This window comes from Anolis carolinensis, chromosome 1 (genome assembly GCF_035594765.1).
Source record: "Anolis carolinensis isolate JA03-04 chromosome 1, rAnoCar3.1.pri, whole genome shotgun sequence".
NCBI lineage: Eukaryota > Metazoa > Chordata > Lepidosauria > Squamata > Dactyloidae > Anolis > Anolis carolinensis.
The window spans coordinates 40319700-40343246 of NC_085841.1; the positions used below are offsets into that span (position 1 = coordinate 40319700).

Consider the following 23547-nt stretch of genomic DNA (forward strand, 5'->3'; position numbering starts at 1 on the left):
TACTAGATAAAGAGTTTGCCAGGCTATGCATTGTTCATGCTGGCAACCAGCTCTGTGGAGCAACCATGTGGTGTTGACACATTACAGATTTATAGGGCAGGAAAGCCTGTCACCTTACAGAAACCCCTAGGAGATGCAGTTAATTGTAAAATGTATCTCTTTGGTAATCTTTTTATACTTGTTCAATTCTGTTGCTACCTAGAGTATGAAGGTCTTAATTTTTGGGGTTATTCTGTAATTCCCAGTTGTTGAATCCCTTTATAGCCACGCCAGTCTTTCTGCATGCCTACACTGAACACATGGAGAGAGTTGGCTAGGAACTCCCTAAAAAGTCCACCCCAGTGCTGATGTTAATACAAAATTTGTTCAGATTTTTTAATTAAAAAATCACAGGTGTATGCAGGAATGTGGTGAACTGAACCAGGAAAAATGCAAATGGAGAGAAACAGAACTTGCACTAGACTGTCCTTTGCTATTCTCATGTTCAACCTATATCACCTTTCGAAGGCTTTCATGGCCGGGATCACAGGGTTGTTGTATGTCTTTCGGTCTGTGTGGCCATGTTCCAGAAGTATTCTCTCCTGACGTTTCACCCACATCTATGGCAGGCATCCTCAGAGGTTGTGAGGTACCTCACAACCTCTGAGGATGCCTGCCATAGATGTGGGCGAAACGTCAGGAAAGAATACTTCTGGAACATGGCCACACAGCCCGAAAGACATACAACAACCCTATATCACCTTTATTGCATAATAAAGACAAGAGATGAATGCTCAGACATATGTTTTTGGAAAGATACAAGCATGTTCCTAGAAGTTTTGTTCAAGGCTGTATAGTTGATTAATGGCATCTGATCTTATGGTAAATTGGAGTAGGTTGGAGTGCTGTAATATTATCCATTTCTCCAAGGAGCCCCCGGTGACGCAGTGGGTTAAACCCTTGTGCCGACAGGACTGATAATTTGAAGATAGGGTTGCTGACCTGAAGGTCTCCAGTTCTAATCCAGTTTCTCAATGCAGTTTCTCAAGTCGCTCCTGACACCAAAAAAAATATCCAATTTCTCCATTTCATTTTCGCATCTCTGACCTAAATGTTCATAAGTACACAGGTTTGTAGCCATAGACTCCGCTTTCCCCATAAAAACATATTTTAGATATGTTGGTTCACAGATTCCATAATCCCAAGACAACTCAGAAAATTTGGGAGTTATATTCTGACATTTGAGGGACACCACAATTAAGAAGTCTGCTTTAGACTGGCCAAAATGTACTTCTGTTTAGAAGAATTAAAATGTAAATGGGCATAGTCAGACTTCGTTGCCTTTTCGCATCTCCCTCTCTAGTTTCATCATATAGCAATGTCCAGCTGGCAAGCTATACAGCAGACCTGGCCTTTGAGGTAATTGAGTCTGACCCTTGCCTCTTGTGTCAAATTTTAATTGAGCTGTTGCAAAAAGGCTGGCTGCAGTTTCTCCTGTTCAGGAAAAGCAAAAAATAATAATAATCGTATTACAGTGTTGCATTTCTCTTTTACCTTTTGTATAGAATCCAAACTTGAGCGATGCTTGAGTACATTCTTTTCTGTTGACTGCCAAGCCCTTGCTGCAATATGATGCCAGATTTTTCTTTTTTTGAAATGAACTAGATGAGTTTTAAGTACATAAGGGTTATAATAATGGGTGGGGGTAGTTTTTGCCTAACTGGCATGTGAATATAATAGCACTTTTGCCTTAGAACAAAGAAATCAGGTGTTCTGAGTACTGATTAGAGCAGGCATGGGCAAACTAAGGCCTGGGGGCCAGATGCGCCCCCCGGGTGCTTACCTCAGACCCTCCTCATTTTCCCTGTCCTCTTGCAGAAGGACACAGCAGCCAATCATGTCCTTATGCCAAAAAGATGGGGGAGGAAGGTACATAGCAGCTGAGAGACCTCTGGAGTGCTCTCAACCACTGTGTATATCACTCTCCTCCTGGCATAAGGATGGTGCGAGCAGCCCCATCCTTAAGCCAGGAGGACAGCTCAAGGAAAACACGTGGTGGCTGAGAGCCCTCCAGAGCACTTTCAGCCACTGTCTGTCTTGCCCTCCTCTCAGCATAATGCCAAGGGGAAAGACCAAAGATTGGGGGGGGGGGGAGGATGGGGAGGAGGATCAGGGAAGTTACCATGTGTACCACCTTCCTCCTGGCAAAAGGATGGGGTGAGCAGCTATGTTCTTATGCTAATCTGAGGATGACACGGGCTCTGCCCTGCCCACTCCTGGCTCCACCCTCTCCCAAGCCCAGATCCTCCCCACCCAGCATTCCCCCACCGCCCGGCCCAGCCCTCCCGGCCAGACCTGCAATGTGGTCCCAAAGCACAAAAGTTTGCCCATGCCTGAATTAGAGGGATGAACCATTTCAACTCTGATTCTATCATTTTACACTGAATTCTCCTGTTTAGTTCCTTTTCTAACAGACAAATCCATGATCTTGAATTCTTCAGGCTGTACAGCAAGTATGGCAAAAGTGCAATCTGTGGTTGAATGCATGTACCTCATTTCTGAAATACCGGAATAAAACTTAAATTTTTAAACATCCCATCCTCTGGAAATCTGGGGAAGGGCAAAACTAGACCTAAAACCCCAAACCCAGAAGTGGACCATTTTGGTCATATTATATTGTATTTTGTTTTTTCTGCTGTACCACCAAGGTATTATGCTGAAGCTTGGAAGTCATGCCTAGTAAAATGAAGATGATGAGCTCCAATGTGGGTTTATCTAAAGTTCTATGTGCTATAAGTCTGAGACAACTGCCTGTTTGTTTCACCCATGAATCTGTATTTCTCAAAATATCATCAGTGTTAAGGTGGTCTCTCAGTTCCATAGCAAACTTAAAGACATCTAAAAGTTATTTGTAGAAATTTGTGCATAGCTTTGTGAATTCCTCTCACCAGGCTTGCCAGGCACCCCGGTTTTTAACAAACACTATCTTATATTATGAAAATGTCCTGCGTCCTGGGGATCAGAAACCTGGATGTCCCGCCCAGCCTCCTCCTCCTCTTCTTCAGCAGGAAAATGGAACAATTGATGTATCTCCATCCACTCCTCACCTCCTCCTCCTCTTGACATCTCTCCACCCTCTCCTTGTCTCCAAGAGGATTTGCTTATTTGCTTATTTGTTTAATATAGTCGCTCTAGGAATCTCTATGTGTTCCAGTACTTTAATAGAGGTTTTGTATCCCTAACCCTCATGAAAGTGGACATCTTAGACCCCTTCTACACTGCCATATAAAATCCATTTTGTCTGCTTTGGACTGGATTATGTGGCAGCGTAGACTCAGAAAATCCAGTTCAAAGCAGATAATCTGGATTATCTGTTTTGAGAATTTGGATCATATGGCAGTGTAGAAGGGGCTTTCTTCTACACTGCTTTTTATACACCACTGTATGGAAATTCTTTTTATACACCACTGTATGGAAATGTACCGTACATAGTGTATTTTTCCAGTTATGTGAAGTAAGTTTGTGCATCCTTTTCCAAAGATGCACATTTTTCTTATCTGAATCTTTTAAAATCTATGGATTTTGGGGGTCAGATTTACTTTGTTCCATTGACAGTCTGAGAACTGTGAACAGCTTATGTTTGTAGGGAAATGTGAACTCCTCAATTTCCCTTTCCATTCCTAGCTAAAGGTGCATTTATGTGTACTACTTGTCATTGATACGTGACTGACCCTTGACTGGAAAGCAGAACTGTGCAGCTTTGGTATAATCCAGGTGATAGAGAACTTTGCTCTAGGCATGGATTGGATTTTTCCAGTGTGACTCTGCAGTGTGTGTATTTATAATGAACTAGCTGTGCCCGGCCACGCGTTGCTGTGGCGAAGTCTGGTGTTATGAGAAATAAAGTATTGAGGAATTGGTGGTAGTTAAGGTAAAGGGTCAAGGTTTTCCCCAGACATTAAGTCCAGTCGTGTCTTACTCTGGAGGTTGGTGCTCATCTCCATTTCTAAGCCAAAGAGCCGGCGTTGTCCATAGACTCCTCCAAGGTCATGTGGGATGACTGCATGGAGCGGCGTTACCTTCCCGCCGGAGCAGTACCTATTGATGCACTCACATTTGCATGTTTTCGAACTTCTGGGTTGGCAGAAGCTGGGGCTAACAGTGGGGGCTCTCTCCACTCCCCCAATTCAAACCTGCAGCCTTTCGGTCCAGAAGTTCAGCAGCTCAGCACTTTAACACGCTGCGCCATCAGGGGATATTATTTCCTAAAGGTCGTGAATATACAATATTTCTGAATGGTTTTTTTTTCCTGTTGGAGGCAAGTATGAATGCTGCAATTAGGAAAATGATTAGGATGTAATGGCCTTGCAGCTTTAAAGCCTGGCTGTTTCCTCCCTGAGTGAATTTTTTGTTGGGAGGTGTTAACTGGCCCTGATTCTTTCCTGTTTGGAATTCCCTTGTTTTCAGAGTGGTGTTGTTTGCGATATTTTATGTGCTTCTACTGTCTGTGACCCTGAGAAAACAGGATTTGCCAGACTTTGATGATGGGAATACTTTGTTGGGAGGTGTTAGCTGGCCCTGATTGTTTCCTGTGTGGAATTCCCCTGTTTATTTACTGTCCTGGTTTTAGAGATTATATTGTTCTGCATTATTCTATCCCAGTAATTATTTCATATTAAAGTAGAATCTCACTTATCCAACATTCACTTATACAATGTTCTGGATTATCCAACGCAGTCTGCCTTTTCATAATCAATGTTTTTGTAGTCAGTGTTTTAAATTCATTGTGATATTTTAGTGATAAATTTGTAAATACAGTACAGTAGAGTCTCACTTATCCAACATAAACGGGCTGGCAGAATATTGAATAAGTGAATATGTTGGATAATAAGGAGGCATTAAGGAAAAGCCTATTAAACATCAAATTAGGTTATGATTTTACAAATGAAGCACCAAAATATCATGTTAGACAACAAATTTGGCAGAAAAAGTAGTTCAATACACAGTAATGCTATGTAGAAATTACTGTATTTATGAATTTAGCACCAAAATATCACGATATATTGAAAACATTGACTACAAAAATGCATTGGATAATCCAGAACATTGGATAAGCGAGTGTTGGATAAGTGAGACTCTACTGTAATTACTACATAGCATTACTGCGCATGGATCTACTTTTTCTGTCAAATTTGTTGTATAATATGATGTTTTGGTGCTTAATTTGTATAACGATTACCTAATTTGATGTTTAATTGGCTTTTCCTGAATCCCTTCTTATTATCCAACATATTCACTTATCCTGCCGGCCTGTTTACGTTGGATAAGTGAGACTCTACTGTATATTGATAATCTTATAATATCTGCTCAGAACTGGATTATATGAGGCTCCTTCTACACAGCTGTATAAAATGCACACTGAAGTGGATTATCTGGCAGTGTGGAGTCAAGATAATCCAGTTCAAAGCAGATAATATAAGATTATAAATGGGTTATATAGCTGTGTGGAAGGGCCTGGAGTCTACACTGCCATATAATCCAGTGCAAATTAGATAATCTGTGGAAGAAGCCTAAGTGAGACCTAAATCTGCCTGTCCCTTAACTGAAACCTGGCTGTCCCTTGGTTGCTAGGCAACCAAGTGGGCAGAGATTAGCCCTCTAAACTGGCAGCAATTGGATAAAAAAAATTATTCCTCTCCCTCTAATTAGGACTTTATTTTTCTTTTCTTTTTGTTGTATCAACCTTGAGGCGTGGATGATGGGTTGTGTTGTCAAATTTTGAGGTTGGGGGGCCTGTACTTTTGTTGTTTTGTGAATTGCCGTGATGACATCACTCTTATATATATAGATATACACCTTTGTGTAGTTCTGGCTGCCTGAAAAAGAGTTGGGCATGCAGAAAGAATGCAAAAGCATCAAAGATGTAGCTTTCTGGCGATCAAGTGTTATTGAAACAGAAAGACAGTAAGGAGCAAGAACAAGGTAAAGTGTGCAAGGGGAAAAGAGAGAATAATAACGATAAAGTAAGTTAATAATAATGATAAAGTAAGTTAGCAAGGCAAAGAAAGGTATAAGGAAAGGAGTTGTACTGTATGCAGTGCTATTCACTTGAAAAAGTAAAGCAGAGAAAGGAAAAATACACAGTAGATAACAGTTTCAAAAACAATAATTTAATGATGAGAACATTGTCATGCAAGGACAAATAAATACAATCTAGAATTGGTGAAGGAATGTATTTCCTACTTTCCATCAGTCAGTAGTATTTGCTGTGGAATTGTATTAACAGCTAAAAATGAAAATTCAATGCACAAAACTATTTTGACGCAACAAACCCTAAATTTTTCCCTCATTTGACCAGAGAATGGGAAAGTAATCATGAATCTCTGCTTAGTAAAGGCAGTCTTTGCGTCCAATATTGTGGTGTTCTCAAGATAACCTGACTATAAGATAGTAGTATATGATGTGTAACTAATTGTGGCTGAAATTCAAATTTGCAGTTGAAATATTCATTCCTTCTTGTTTCTTTCCCTCCTCCTTTTGAGAGGCATGCTTGAAATGAAGCCAACTATATAAAGATGCATCTGTTTGGAGAATGTTTCTATTTCATTTTTGATGATGTAAATTATCTGGCAGTACAGAAATGTTTTTCATATAATTTGTGTTTATTCCTGTGCTACAACTTGCCTAACTCCCTACCTTTCTGCCTAGCTTCCCCCAGTGAACCCTTCTGTGTTGTTTCAGTGTTCTGATTTTGTGGTGATGGTAAATTTTGTTAAGTGTATTGAGAAGAGGGAGTTTCACAATCAAGACATTGAATGTTGCAGATAGTATTGAATCTGCTTGATCAGTTGGCATGGGCAGTCATGAAGAAGAGAGGCTGGCCTGACTCTCAAGAATTACACTGTCTCCTAAAAATCATACATCCCAATAAACCACCTTACTCAGAATAGCACAGAATACCTTTCTGTTTTAGCTGCATGGGTGGGCTAAATGGATAGGAAGGATTGTTTGCAACATAATCATGATATTTAATTTAGTATTTATAGTTGGGAATCTACCATCTGTACCATCACAGGAAAAACAAAATCAAAACAGGACACAAGTAGACAAGCAATCTCAGAGATGGCTAAGATGCAAAGGTTATTAATGAGAAAAATACACATGCCAGGAGAGGCTGGAACAGTTGGAGGGCAGATGCATGCTCTGCTTATATAGATACTGAGACCTACAGAACTGCTTGAAGTTTTACATTCGCAGTAGAGGCCATATTTCATATCTTGAACCCCAGGTCTCGGTGGTGGCTAGGAAAGCTTTTGCACAATTAAAACTTGTGCGGCAGTTGCGCCCGTACCTTGGAAAGCCTGACTTGGCCATGGTGGCTCACGCTCTTGTTACATCCCGAATAGACTACTGCAATGTGCTCTACGTGGGGATGCCTTTGAAGACTGCTTAGAAACTCCCATTGGTTCAATGGGCTGCAGCCAGGCTCCCCCCCGGGGCAGCGTACAGGGAGCACACAACTCCCTTGTTATGCCAGTTCCACTGGCTGCCAGTCTGCTACCGAGCACAATTCAAAGTGCTGGCTTTAGCCTATAAAGCTCTAAAAGGTTCTGGCCCAGTTTACCTGTCTAAACGTATCTCCCCCTATGAGCCACTTTGGAGATTAAGATCATCTGGGGAGGCCCTGCTTTCGGTTTTGCCTGCTTCGCAAGCACGGCTGGCGGGGACGAGAAACAGGGCCTTCTCAGGGGTGGCCCCTCAGCTATGGAACACCTTCCCTGACAATAGATCAGCCCCCTCCCTTCTAGCCTTCAGAAGGAAAGTAAAAACATGGCTGTGGAATCAGGCTTTCGGTGATTCGTACAGTGCAATAATAAACCTGGAATTATGGATAATTGATGACGGAATGGCCTTGGACTATAATTTTCAGATGTTGTGATTTTAATATTGAATATAATGTTTTAATTGTTTAATATGTATTAATTTTAAATTTAATTGATTTTAAGTCTCTGTATGTATTTTAAGGCATCTAATGGTTGCCATATGTATGCCACCTTGAGTCCCCTTTGGGGTAGAGAAAGGCGGGGTAGAAATAAGGTAAATAGATAAGGTAAATAAATATCTTACCACCAGTTTTGTCATGAGGATGTTTTGTTTTGCATGCCTTTCATTCCTTAAAACTATGAGTGGCTTTTCTGGCCATTTCAATTATCTGTAGTTTTTTCACTTTTTTAATGAACTGGTATTGGCCCCCAGTGGCACGGTGGGTTAAACTCTTGTGTTAGCAGGACTGATTACTTGAAGGTTGGGTTGCTTACCTGAAGGTTGCTGGTTCGAATCCAACCCGGGGAGAGTGCGGATGATCTCCCTCTATCCGCTCCAGCTCCATGTGGGAACATGAGAAAAGCCTCCCACAAGGATGGTAAAACACATTAAAAAAAACATTCGGGTGTCCCCTGGGCAACATCCTTGCAGATGGCCAATTCTCTCACACCAGAAGTGACTTGCAGTTTATCAGGTTGCTCCTGACACTGAAAAAAAATGGCTTCTTTTAAAAGGGGATTAAATGATTTTCTCCACTATCCATCACTTCAGGAACCTGAGTGGCTGAGGGCCAAGAGATAGATAGCCAAGAGATAGATAGCATGGCCCGGATTCTGAAACAACACAAAGAGATCTATGTAGGAAAACTTTGTCATCTTACACTGCAGAAATCTGCAGGAAGCATAAATGGAGACAGATTGAATCACAGTCTTTTGGAATTGACTCTGCCCCAGCAGCTCCTTTGTTTGAGAAATAGATAACAAGAGAGAACTCCTGGACTTTTTTTTTTAATTTAGAATGTCATAAAAGCCATTTTTGTATTAGGAGCTAATAAAATATGGCTATAGCTATTTCTCTACTCATGATTTTTTCCCCTACTGCTCAAATTGTGGAGGCCAAAATTTATGAGATCCTGCCTTGCATTTTGAGATTGATTGTATACACATCCTCATGTATAGAATTCTTTGGAAGGGCATGCATATCGGACAAAAAAGGCATTTCAGATGTACAGTGTTCCCTCACTTATTGTGGGGGTTAGGTTCCAGGATCACCCACAACAAGTGGAAATCTGCAAAGTAGGGAAACTATATACTTATACATTATTATAGTAGTTATATAATATTTTAAATCTTTATCAACCAATCGTGTGTTGATAAATTGCCTCCTTCTCCTCCCGATGCCACTTAGGTTCCTTTTCTCTCCCTTCAGCTTCTCCTTCCTCCCTTCCTTAGGCTGTAAATTGTAATTTTTTATGATTTATAGTATTCTTTTAGAGTTTATTGAAAAACCGGAAAACAGCAAAACTGCAAAAAGTGAACCGCAAAGTAGTGAAGGAACACTGTATCATCAGTTGGAGAGAAATAGTTTGGAAAATAAAAGAATGAAAAGAAGCACCACACATTTCAATTGATTTGCGCTCAACATCAATTTTGGAGAATTTTCAAGAAATGTTTGCTGTCTAGATAATGTGTTTATCTAGGAATGGTGCATCAAAATTAGCCAAAGTCTGGGTAAATATTGACACTAGTTCAGGTGCTTCTCGGGATGACACAGGTCTCCAGAATTACCTAACCTGAAATCCACTATAATGGCAAGTTTTTAACTTCGTTTGTTACCCTCAATTCGCTTCTGACATGAGAAATAAATAAATAAACCTAACCTGTTGGCTTACTGTAGCTTTGGTTTAGGAAAAGCAGCCTGCACACTTTCTTTGAGAAACACTGGAAAGTGAGGGAATGAGAGAGCAAGCCCTTCTAATCCTTGGGCATGTTTTATGAAGGATTCTCCAACTACTGTGCATTGCAAATGGGACTCTTTCCAAATTCTACCATCAATTTTTTTCTGTCTGTTTATTTCACAAATTTTTTTTACTTGTTTTCCACTTTTATAGAAAATATCTGCTAAGAAAATAGGGTGATTAGCCACACTTTCTTCTGGATCCCTGCTAATCAAGAGTGAATAAAACAGATGCAGATAAATAGAAATGGCCTTGCAATGTTGAAAAATATTGAAGCAGAATGGCTTTAAATTTGTCCAAGTAGAACCTAGCCACTTTCAAAGGCAGTTCAGACTGAATTGTGGGGACGTATCGATGTATTTCATTGATTCTAAGATGCACTTGTTTCCTCATATAAACATCCCTAAAATCATGGTGTGTTTTGTAATCATGGGTGTGCACACGCACACACATATATATAGAGAAAAAATTATGTTAGTAGTACTTAAATTAGTATGCATCGTACAATCAATGGCATTTTAAAATTGTAGAAATGTGGTATTAATATCTGTTTATAAAATTAATCATAAAGTTAAATCATAGAGTTGAAACAGACCACAGGGGCCATGCAGTCAACTCCCCTGCCATACAGGAGTATAGCTGGTATTTTTCAAGAGTTGTCCCCAGTACTCATTTAGGACATCTCCTCTATTGGTGAGTATATAATGCAGTTGTATAAGTTCCTGCATTTCCATGTACATAAGGAAATGTTATCACAACTCTATGTTTAAATTCAATAGAATCCAAGCAGTGTTTTTTCTTTGTACTCAAGTAGGATTTTCAAACATCAAGCTCAAAGTAGTGCCAGTTGTGATCTAGAGCATTACACCCTTTTTAGAAAAATGAACAATTGGCAATGGGGAAAGGGAGAAAAGAGGGAGGTAAAACTTTTATTGGTATTGTAACAACGTGCTGGCAATTTGGTGACCTACAGAATACCCTAAGCAGCAGAAAACATTTATCCAGTGACAGCCTGAGGTATCACAGGCAGCTCTTAGTGGGTTTATTTTCATTATTACAGCAATTTTAGGGCTGCATGCCACAATTTTCACTTGCAGTGAGGTATTAAATTGAAATTACCCCAGATGTAATTGTCATACAGAATAATTCTGGACATGCTGAATTTAATGTTTTCCAAGCTGTAGTTTTATTATCCAAGTGAATGCCAAAAAAACACTTGTCAACAGCATCAACGGCAGTCTGCCTTTTCAAGTCCTAGATTGTTTAATGGAGGGGGTTGTTTGGAAGAAACATAAAGTGCCTGATGGCGTCATAGTTTTAAGTAATAAACATATTGATCCAATGAGCTTGACGAGTGTCACTAAGTGCCTTTTATATATGGGTCCCATATTTTGAAAGATGTTCTCTCAACTTGACCCTCCAACCAAAAGGATAACTCATATTTCATCTCTGCTAGAAAGATATCTCAGTGTCAGCATTTTTTGTAAACTTTTCTCTAGCGTCCTGTGTTCTTCATCCTGGTGAGAATCAGGACTAGGAATTGATGTGAGTGGAGAATTTTCTCGACTGCTGTCTTAACAGGTTACTTAAATAAGCCATAATGTGGCCACTTAGAATTGTATGTGAGAAAATAATACTTTTTTGGGCTATAAGTAGCAAATACCCTTGCAAACCTGACTGGATCGTGAGAACTGTGATCCAAAAAAGGAGGAACTGTGATAGGTTTTGTATAACAGGCAATATAGGGTAGTTGTTATAAAACTTTGGCTGTAGAGAACTGAGTTCAAACTGTAAAGAGCTGATTTCGCCATGATGCTTGTTTAGACACAAGTTTGCAAACTTGTCTCCTACTTAAGTAGGCCAAATCCAGGAAAAGTTAACTTTTCAAAGAAATAGCCATGCTGCAGCATATAAATGAAAGTAGGTGGGGGAAAAGAATCTAGCAGCACTGATCTATCTAAACATGAGCTAAAAGTAGTATTTTTGTTTGAGAACCACCACATGCATTGCAAGTTCAGAGAATAAATCAATACATATCTGATTTGAGAATAGAAATGCCCCTAAAAAACTACAAGTACAGAACATGTCAGTCTCCTTTGACATGCAATATGGGACCTACATGTGGCACTTCTTGAACAACAACAATTCAGAGAAATACTCGAAAGAAAAACCGAATGGGGATATATTCACATCCTCTAGTCTATTTGTAGAGGTATGAACAGAGATTATGGTTTCATGGTACACTGATACATAAATCCCACAGCTGCATATATAATAAAATGAATCTGCTCAGAGAAGACATTGACCTCAAAAGAACGAGTTCAGGAGATTTCTCATGCCACTGCTAACAAACTATTCTAAAGATATTACCAGCCACTCACACAGCTCTTTGACAATTTATGGCCAGGGTCACAATTTGCACCTCTAGCCTATTATTTTTTATTCCATTCATACAACTTCATAACTATGGCTTTGATATCACTCAGTCAATGTTTCTGAAGAAGTGTACTGATATCTTGAAAGACCATTCTAAAATAGACTAGTTAGTCTTAAATTGCTGCTGGATCTTTCTTTTTATACTTTTGGACTTAAATTCCTAGATTCCCTTAGCCAGTTTGGGATCCTGGTTGTTATAGTTCAATAGTCGGATCAAGTAATTTTTTAGCTTCTATCTTCAATTACTCATGTTTTACTTTTACTCCTTTACATGGTTGCTTTGATGATGAAAACAAGTAATATATCCTGCTTTAAACTGTAGAGGATAGGTGGAAAGAAATGAAATTAGTCTTTAGTTTATATGGCTTATGGACAAGAAAGTCACTGAATGCTAACTTACAATTACTTAAACATGATGTTTCTGTTTATAGATGCTCTGGCACAGAGGGAACAGCTCACACATTTTGATCTACCTGGTGGTACAATAGTCCATTCCTCTTCAGTCTCTGTACTCTTGTTTTGTCCTCTTTATAGCCTCTTCAAATATATGAAATGTGGCTTTTCAGGATGGTAAGGTAAGAATAAACTGGCCAAACAAGTTAAGGACAGACAGAGCAGCCTGTAGCCAGGTATAGGAGGTTTTTGGGGTTCAGGTTTAGCTGTTATTTTTCTGATAGAGCTCAGGTAAATGGTTAGTTGAAGCAATTTTCATCTGTTTATCAAGTCAATAATTTCAAAGGTGTAATGAAGGTAAGCAGCAGGGCTGATGTGCACATTAGAAATGCCACAGCAATTCCTATTAGAAAGATACAGGGCTAGAGTACATCTTGTAGTACACTTAATCACATAATTACATGTAGATAAATACATAAATGCATGTAAATAAAGAGTCAAACACTCTTTTGACAAAAGAGAGAGAAAATGAGACAAAACATTTATGTGGGCCTAGAAGCCTGGAAATATATTAAATCCTCTAACATATCCAATTTTATTATAGATGCCTCTCAGGTATTATTGAAATTTCATGTATTAGTGGTCTTAGTTCTTCAGTTTCCATTTATCATCCTGCCAAAACCACTTTCTTTTTTGTGGACCTTCTTTTGATAGCTGGCCATGCTATTCTCCAAGAGGATGGAAGGGCAAACATCTGAAAGAAGTTAGTAAAAAATTGCACATGAATAGCAATGAGAAACTAATTTGCCAAAGTTTTTGGTTATACCTGTACAGAACAAGTAGCATTCATAACAGAGACTTTTATTCTCTCCCTCCAGATTAATTTCCCACATAAAAATGAAATGTGTTATGAATGCATTATTGCTGAATCTCTTTCCCTCCTGTAATGCCTTTTCTCAACCACCCTTTTTTCTTGTTACATTTCCCATACCCTTTTGCCTTGAATTATTTATTTCTCCAGCACCTCTTTCCCCAATAACATCCTTATTTAATTCTGTGCTGTCTTCAATATAGCAAGTTATTTAATAAAACAGTTAATAAAAAAGGTCCAAGAAGCTGGGTGGGAGAACTCACTTTGCAATGTTTGTGATTCGTTGTTCAATCTTGGAAACGAGTCTTTCAGCTCCATTTATTTATTTGAATTGGTTTGCCTCTTTCCAGACACTGAAAGAGATCCAGCCAAGTTAATTTATCTATTTCTTAGGGGGGGGGAGTGTAATATTATTTATTTACACTGTTATATCCATCTTACCGATTTGAATTGGGTTAATGGTCATTTCCTACTCCCATAAATTGCCCTATCATGACCGAAGTGGTGATCCTCAGCTCACTAATAGAGATTCTCAGCACCTCACCAAGTTATAATTTCCATATTTCTTATGGTGTGAGAAATAAGGGGAAACCATGATGAAAACTGATACAGCTTTGAAAAACTGTCTCTTTGATGATGATGATGATGATGATGATGATATTTTTATATTTATGTATACCCCGCTTTATCTCCCTGAAGGGGACTCAAAGCGGCTTAACATAAAAGTATCAGCATAACCATTTAAAATATACACATATAAGAACATTAAAACACTGCACTCAAAGCAGTGACTGCACATGTGTTTTACCTGAAAATGGTAACTATGCATTTCTTAAGAGTGTATGTACCCATATTTGATTCTCTCTGGTAAAAAATAGCACTTTTTGTGCTTTCTTCAACTTCACAGGGGTTCCATACCCCTCAACATGGTGAATGTGGAGATATGACCTTGCCTCTAAGTCAGGCATGGGTAAGCCTTTTGTGGTGGGGGCCATATTGCAGGGCAGGGCAGGCTGGAGTGGGAAGGAGGGGGCAGGGGGGAGGCTGGGGGCAAATGGCGTGGTGTGGGGAGACCGGGGGAAGTTGGTGCAGGGGGAAGGTTTCACACGTGGCTGCCCAGGGCTCTCGGGAGAGCTCTTGGCAGCTACGTGTCTCTGGCCTGTCCCTCTTCTCAGCCTGGGAATGTTGTGGCCAGCCACATCCCTAGGATGAGAGGAGAAGGAGACACATGGCTGCCAATAGCTACAGAGAGCTCTTGGCAGACACATGTTTCTGCCCTGGCCTTCTTCTCAGCCTGGGGACATGGCGGCCCACCACATCCCCAGGCTGAGAGGAGAAGGAGACACATGGCTGACCAGAGCTGTTCAGAAAAGGGCCAAGGCAAATGAGGGCCGGAGGAAAGAACCCAAGAGGCCACGTCCAGTCTGCAAGACTGTGTTTGCCTATCTTTGCTCCAAGTCTTTATGTCCTTCTCTTTCTAAGTAATCAAACTTCTCAGTATTGAATGATACCCCTTCTTTGCTGATGCTCCAGAATGTAGAACCTTATGTAATGGTTTTACATTACAGGAGGATGAATTTTGATTGAACGTTAGAAGAATCGTCTTGACTGTAGGGGCAGTTTGACAGTGCAACTGATTGCCTGGAGTGCGGGTGAAGTCTCCTTCTCAAAAAGAGGCTGAACAGCCACCTGCTGTGGATCCTTTAGCTGGAGATCCATATTGAGCGGTGGGTTGGACCTGATTGCTCATGAGATTCTTTCTCACTTTACAATTCTATGAATCTTAGGACCCCATCACATCGAGGTCCTTGATGCGGGGGACAGTGGGGGAACCTGTCACTTGGTGCCCCACATTACCCGCACCACCCGCTTGCTTAATCACATGCCGGAAAGCGTTCCTTTCTGGCATGCTCCCGCATTGTCCTCATGATTTTCTACCTGAACACAGGCAGTCCCCCATGTTCAGGTTTCCCCCTCCTACAATGCTTCCTTGATGCAGCCAACATGGAGCCCCGCTGGAAGTAGATGTGTGTCATGGAATGAGTCCTGGCTGGCTCTGTGCCAGCTGTGTTGAGAAAGTGTTGTAGGACAGGGAATTTATCTAATGTGATGAGCTCCTTAATCACTGATTTGTCTACTATGATCAAATCACACAGTGGTATCTTGTAATTGTCAGTTAGGGCACTCAATAAACGTTGCCAAATATCAAAGTATTGGCCAAGCACCAAACAGCATTGATTGTTTCAGAATTGCATTCAGCTTTCACTGTGACAAATATTTAATGTACAATATTGCCTAAATTGATATGAATTATGACTGGCAATTTTAGAACCTTATATCTGAATGGAATGTTAAATATGGCTTAAGCTGGGGTTTTTTTAAAAAAACATTTTAGAATATTTCCCATGACACTTCATATAACATAATGAAAACAGATGAATTAACAGTTGCTGCCACAGCAAGAGCATTAATATTAATAATAAACTACATCTAGTAGTAATAATATAGCCAAACATATAAAAATAAAACACCGCTTAAAAAAAACTAGCAAAATTCCATCAAAATATTTTAAATATCTTTTGAATAAAATTCTGGGAATAAAAATAATATTGATCACCATGTGCAATGCTCTGGAGATTGCATCTCATATGCAGCTGGGCATCACCAATGTGAGATCTGGTCTGTGTTTGCCATCTTAGTAAATGTAGTAGTGGGAATACATTCAATTAAGAGCACTATGTCATGTAATAGACTGAAGGTACCAATTGACCAAATGGGAGCACATGCAGTGGTTTGAAGGCACATGATAGAGCCATCACAATGAAGTTTAGATCTGGTCCTTATCTTGATTAGGGTTTCTTAACCTTTTCCAGTTTGCAGCCCTGTTTTGTCTGAGAAATGTATACATGATCCAGATATGAAATATTCAAATCAATTCCATAGAACCTTTCAAACCCTGGACCAAAAAAGAGAGGTCCCCATCTCTGTTTTAGAGATACATAATTAAATAGATTTGTGAGACAGTCTCACATCAGAATATAACATATTTTATCAGTTTTCAAGACTCAAGTCCATAGTAGAATCCATCACTTACAAATCCCTGAATGTTCTACTCAGCGTCAAAATGTGCCTAGGGAGCTACCATTCAGCTTTCACATAATATTGGTTTTCATAGTCCGTCTGATCACATTACATCAAGAGCTGCATAGAAATTTAAATACCAGCTTAGTGTCTGTGATTTTCTGCCTAGAACAATAATTTTGGTTGCTTTCTATCATAGCTGCCCGATCAGTTTATTAATTGTATTTTATTAAAATCTTTATATTCTAAACTGTGTTATAAGATCTCCGAGTAACAAACAGATAGAATAAACAAGGAGTTAAACAAAAATAAGTGATTTTAAGTAACTTGAAATTTTTGAAAATAAAAAAGGAAATAGATGACAAGCATGTTTTAAAAATTAACAGATTTTTAAAGTTAAAGCAGTTTAAGTTTAAACAATTATGTCCACACCTACAAAAAAATCAGTCTGGCTGCCATGTTTTGAGCTGTTTGAAGTTTCCAAACTTGGTACAGAGGTTGCCAATGTACAGCACATTGCAGAAATCCAACTTTCCATTATAGAAAGGGGGCACAGCTGGCATAACAGCTGAAGCGGATAATAAGCACTGCTGATGGCTATGTCACAACTATCTGGGCTGATATTTAGAGTGATGGATCATGGAACACCTCCAAGCTACAAACACAGATTTTCAAGGAAGGTAACCCCATGCAGGATTGTGTGATCCTGATAGTAAGCACCTCTGTCTTGTCTAGATTAATTTTCAGTTTGTTTTTCCTCATCCAACCCATTACCTCCTCCTGACATTCATTCAGAGGAGACACACTATTCTTAGCTAATGCCAATATAGATGTACATTATGTTTTTGAGGGTCCAAATTGCTGGATCATGTGTGTATTTGTGGTTGTGAAAGCACTTTATATTCCAAAGCTGGAAATATAATTATCCATCATCTGTCATTCAATGGTCAGAAGAACTTTATCCATGAACTTTTGCTATCAGCTTCAAGGAAATGTGTTTTTGGAAATATGGCCAGGTAATATAAATATATAAGCTCAAATTCTATATAATTTCTCTTCCTCACCTCATCACAATTATTTCTCCCTTCTTTATTGCTTTTCTGAATCTTCCCTTTGTAATTATATTTTAAAATCATGTATTAAAAATGGATGTTGTTGCTTTCTAAATTAGCCATTCCCATCCACCTCAACCTCTCTGTGTGACACCTCAGGGCAGCGTGAGCACTGGGAATCAGACATGGAGGCCAATAAACAATCTAATATCTTTATTAAGGAAATAAAGGAGACAACTAAAAATAAGCAGAGTATATAGTCCAGCAGTAGACCTTTCAGGAAAGGTCAAATATAGTCCAGTAATATGAAAGTAGATGTCCAGTATTAGAGTTCAAAGTTTAAAATCCAATAACCGAAACACACTCAAACCTTTAGGCTGTTTGAGTGGGGATTAAGGCAAGATCTGTCAAAGAGTTCCAGGGCTCAAATCCGAGGCTAGGATGCAAGGCAAGGCAAAGTTAGTCGTGGTAAAGCTGAATCGCTGTCCAGGCTTGACAGGGAGACGAGATGCAACGCCGGTCTACTCGAAAGTAGCGTGCTGCAGAACTAGAGTCGATGTGAATTCCTCAACTGACATGTTGAACACCGCAAGGGACAGTTGGCGCCCTGAACTTTTATGGGACTTCGCTCTCCTTTCCAGCCAGGTGTCTGAACACTCTTTCCCAAAGGAAAGTGGACTAAGTCAACAACTTGCCAGCTGCAATCCTCCCGGGAAACTCTCAAGGGAACCGGTTTAATTAACGCTTGCTCTCTCCGCTAATCTAGCGCTTCTCCTCAAAATCTGTTTCTCCGGGCGAGATGTTTCCCAAAACTATATGCGGTCAAACATAGCGTTCTCTGGAGAACCGGGCTGTGAGTCAAGGCCCTGTTTAATTAACTGTGGGCTAAAACTGTCAACAGGGGACATCTGGAAGGGAGCAGAATCGTGCGGAAATGGCACAAACCCCATCTCTTCTTCGGTCTGATCCATAATGGTGACGGGGTCACGACTCGGAGGTCTCTGAGACACTACACTCTGCAAATAGGTTCTACACTTAAAATAAATCATGAAGAAAGCAGAATTTGGGTTGCCTTGTTACATGGTACCACTTGGAGTCCCCCTTCCCTGGTAAACAAGGGAGCCTACTTATTAAAATAAATTGCATTGTTATCACTTTGAACAGTTCAAAAGGCTTGACATCTAATATATTCAGATGTAGTGTAAAGTTGACAAGATAGCACAACACTAAATCAAAGCAAATTTATTGTTTGATATGGCTATTATATATTCATGTAGCATATCATGGAACTACAAAATTTATTATCTGGAAGAGTGGTGATGACCACCATTAGTAAGAGTGTCCACTATCATGAACCTTCTTAAAAGTTATGATCAATTCTGTGGAGGGAGATAGATAATTCAATAGCTAATAAATGTGTTCATAAATAAAACAGAATATCTGTTTAAAAAGGCAGTACATCACCAGCTTGGTCTTCCAGAACCTGATGCATTGCAGGTATGTTGGGTTATAAATCTAAGAATCTCCAACCTTTATGCTGTACATTTTGAGAGGTTCACTCCAACATATCTCAAAGACAGCACAGTGGGGGAGATTGCTCTAGATGAGAGGTTCTAGATTACCCATGGCCCTCCTATCTTCAGGTTTCATCATCCCTCGCATATCATATAGCTTGGGCATCTGGACTTTGAAGTTCAAAACATCAGGAGGACTAATTGCTGCATGCTGTGGATATAAGTGATGGTTGCAAGCATGGGCATCTTCACTATGCCATACACTTTGGAAAGAAGCAGCTGTTTAACCTAGACTAGATAGATCTTAAAAGATGCTTTCCAGTGTTCATTCCATAAAGGATAACCAAACTTCAGCCAAATGTCATTAATGTGTTTAATTCAAAGAAGTCATTTAGGAAAAATGGGAGGACATTTAATCCCTCTCCCATATTTCATACCACATGTTTTTATGAGCTGTAAGAGTTTAGTACCACTGTATATATAGTAAAAATGAAATGTAACAACAACAGGCTTTCATGGAAAATTGGAGAATTAATACATTTTTTAATCTGGGCACAGGCCCATAGCCAGGATTTTGATTTGGGTGGGGCTGGGATTTTGGTTCGGGGGGGGGGGGGGCTGAGTCTGAGTGAGAAAGGATCTACCCTATCAAACCTTTTGTATCATTATCCCAATACCCCCATGCATATGGGATATATTGAGCATAGTGATCAGATCATAATATGAATAAACATAACAGTTTAAATAATAAATGTAAGGCTTTCTCGTGGACAACCCTGAGAATTCGGGGGGGGGGGGACGCCTCTCAAGCACCCACCCCCCCTCGGCTTCATGCCTGTCTGGGTGCATTACTAAACTGCTTCAACTTGTTACAGGGAATGTTTTTCAGAAGGTAGTTAACATATGATGCATTATCCAAATTACATATATGTGATGAGGCCAATTTCTCCCAGGATTCTACCAGTTAGAGCTTTCCATCGTTTGTTTCCTTCACTTTTTGAGTAGATTGCATTAAATATATTTTCATGTTCTCCCTGACCCAAATTCTTCTTTCATTTCATAAAATGTAGTTCATTTGCCCCATTCTCTCTTTTTCTAAACGTGTTTAGTGAAGTTTGTGCCCCCCTAGCCTCAGAAACCACAGAGGAATGTTAGGTCAAAACAGAAAGTGCCAACACAAAAAGAAAGTACTAAGCCTTCATGGCTCTGAGTTCACAAAATCCCGTTGTAAAGGAAAAGAACCAACAAAACATATCAAAGAGGCTTTTTAAAAATACAAAAGAATGTTCTTTCAAAAAGAGCACCAATTAATGTTAAAAGTTACATGAAAAAAAACCTTTTAGTGTGATGAAAGTTTTTAAAAACCCTGTGGAATATCAGCCTACAAAGGTCTTCTTACCTATTGAAAAGGATACTACAGGACTGTTCGCATCATGGTGAGAGGAAGGCAGAAAAGTGCAGTTCATTCACAGAGACATTTTTAAAGTAGTAGCTGTCTCAATTCCTTGCATCTGAAGATATGGGTTTATATTCACAAATGATCATGATCATGCAAAAATAAAAACCAGTTAGTCTTAAAGGTACCATCATGCTTATTTTTCTTTTTTTCTGTACTCCTTCCTTCCTCCTTGTCGAACATGAGGGCATCATGAAAAGCTAATAGATTTTCATCCATCTGTTCATTCTACAGAAGAGTAGATAATGCATTCAGATTTATAATAAGGCAAAAGGAACAAAAGGCCAAGATGGCTACAACAACAATGGGATGGAATGAACCAGTTATTTTCTTGGTTGAGACTAAAAATTGACCTGGTAGAGCTGTGAATGGGATGGAAACAAAGAAAAAGGGCTTGTGTAAGGTGCATATGTAGGATCTCAACTTAGGAGTCATTTTACTAAGGCCTTCAAAATCCATTGTATTCTTAAAGATAAGCAATATTATGGAATTCTGGAGTCAGTGCTTGGTGAAAAAAATAAAATTGCTCTAATTTGTGCCAAGAGTAGAATACTTTGAATATTGAGAAGGATGAGAAAAAATCAAGAGGCAAACTTTACAAAAATAAATGGATCCTAAAGTAAATCAACCCCGAATTCTTTCTAGAAACCAATATGGCTAAATTGAGACTGTCATACTTTGACCATATCATAAGAAGGCACGATTCACTGGAAATGTCAGTTAGATGGCAGCAGGAAATCATGATCCCAAGTCTGCATAACCTCAGCAAAGTTGCTGATGACAGGGTGACTCAGACGTTCACATTCCTGGGGTCACCAAAAATTGTTATCTTGAAGGCATTTAACAACCACAAACTGTGGGGTACCAAGAACCTAAGCTATCTAGAAGAGATATCCTGTTAGCTGGAACCTTTCCTAGCTGTGTATGTAAATGATTGTCTTTGCTTACTGGTGAAGTAAATGGACTAGAATTGAACAGAGGTGTTAATTGAAATTTTAAGGTGGCATCCTAACCCCTCAGATTAACACATGAAAATATTTCTATACTTTAAAAGATAAGATTATTTTAATGAAACACTGTCCTGTTCAATAAGATGGGTTTCAATATTTCAATTTTACAAGTCTTATAATTAGCAAAATAATATCACCAAAGGAGGTTATTAACTATCTCAATTTTGTGCCTCAAACAATAAAAACCTTCAGCAGCCAGTGAAAAACAATGAAGGGGCCTATGGTAAGATGTTTTCTTAACCTACTGGAAAGGTCATCTCTTTCATCCAGCTCAAATGTCCATGTGCTTTAGGATATAGAGCAGTAGTTCTCAACCTGGGGTCCCCAGATGTTTTTGGCCTTCAACACCCAGAAATCCTAACAGTGAGAACCACTGATATAGAGAGAGGGCTGAAATGTTGGGCAGATTGTGTTGAATCTACAGTGCTCCAATATGGATGGCTGAATCCAGATATAGACAGGATATTCTTTCTCTGTCCAGTGACAATTGTACTGAAAGGTTCCCAAATATTCTATTTAATCTCTTTTCCTGACTAAAATGTACACCAAACTCTGAGAGAGATTATTTAAAAATATAAACTGAGGTTCTATCCATAAGTAGATGACAGGCAGCAGTCTCTTCTTTTCAACAAAGCAAGGTGGGCAAATGCATTTTCTGAATCAGTACCTTGTTAAGGTAATGAAATACATGATTGAGATTCAATCTAGGCAAGATGGAAGTACTGTAGTAGGCACAGCATTTCAGAGAGGGCAGTGTTGTTTAGCTGGTTTTGGGAGGGGTTGCTTAAAACAGTGGTTCCCAACCTTTGGTCCTCCAGGTGGTTTGGATGTCAACTCCCAGAAATCCCAGCCATCTTGAAAAATTAGGAATTGTGGAAGCTGAAGTTCAAAACACCTGGAGGTTGGGAACCACTTGCCTGAAGATTCAGGTTTGTAGTCTGTGGCTGCTTTTGGATCCAGCACCATTTTTGAAGACACTGATGGTGTCAATAGCTATGAAACCCCCTTTTCATGTTAGCCTAATATAAGGAATATCACCTTATCTGGACAGAAATGGCCTAGTTTCGTTCTTGTGATCCCTGATGTGGAATATTGTTAGATAAATAAATCAGTAGATCCTGTTTTGGATCTGCTGTGACACAAGCTGATCCAAAATAGGAGAACAAGAATATTTATAGGGATCAATACGTTCATATTATATCAGTACTTTCTCATGCATATTAGCTTCCGGTCTTTTTCTAGGTTTAGCGATTTTAGATCAGCTGCTGCATTGTAACCTAGATCCACTTTAAGAATATTCTATTTTTTGTCAGACCACTCTAGCTGAGTCCACCATTGCCCTGGTGTTTTGAAAACCAACAAGGCATCAATTCTGTTTGTTCTCTTTCAGTGGCACCCTTGGTTGCTATCTAACATCATTTACCCGGAAAGGAATCTATCAAATGCCCCTCTTACGAGTCTCCTATGACTTTCTAACATATGCATTATTCTTTTTCTCTTCCTTTATTCAGATGCACTACATTGCACTACCGTACAGATCTGCCTCCAACCAGTATCATTATTACCTTTCACAACGAAGCTAGATCTACATTATTGAGGACCATAAGAAGGTAAGATGCAGCAATGAAGCTGAAAATTACTTGGTTTCTAAGATTCCAATTGCCATATAAAAACCATCAATATTAACTTTTCGTAATAGAATTGAAACTGTATATGAAAAATGTATGTAAGGATAATTTTCGAATCATCACCCATCACCCAATGACAATAAAAAGGTGGTGAGATTTTTCAGAATTAGTCCTCTTGTGCTTCTCATAGTGAAGAGATAGTGTGATTATACTGTTTTCCTTTTCACATAAGCTTGCAGACAAGGCGTTCCTGTTTGTAGTTTTTTGGAGATGCTACTCTGTATAAAACTTGGCCTATACTGTTTTGACTTTGTGTGAACATAATGTATCAGAACTGGGAACAGGC

General features: G+C 39.3%; 1 protein-coding gene across 2 annotated transcripts in view; it reads left to right on the top strand.

Moving 5' to 3' along the window:
• The window catches only part of galnt14 (polypeptide N-acetylgalactosaminyltransferase 14), a 291609-nt gene that overhangs the window by 184477 nt on the left and 83585 nt on the right, over window positions 1-23547 (top strand). For both annotated transcript variants that reach the window (XM_062973041.1, XM_062973051.1), the window contains exon 3: window positions 23085-23183. In XM_062973041.1, the coding sequence (XP_062829111.1) occupies window positions 23085-23183 (99 nt within the window). The remainder of the gene's footprint in view (window positions 1-23084; window positions 23184-23547) is intronic.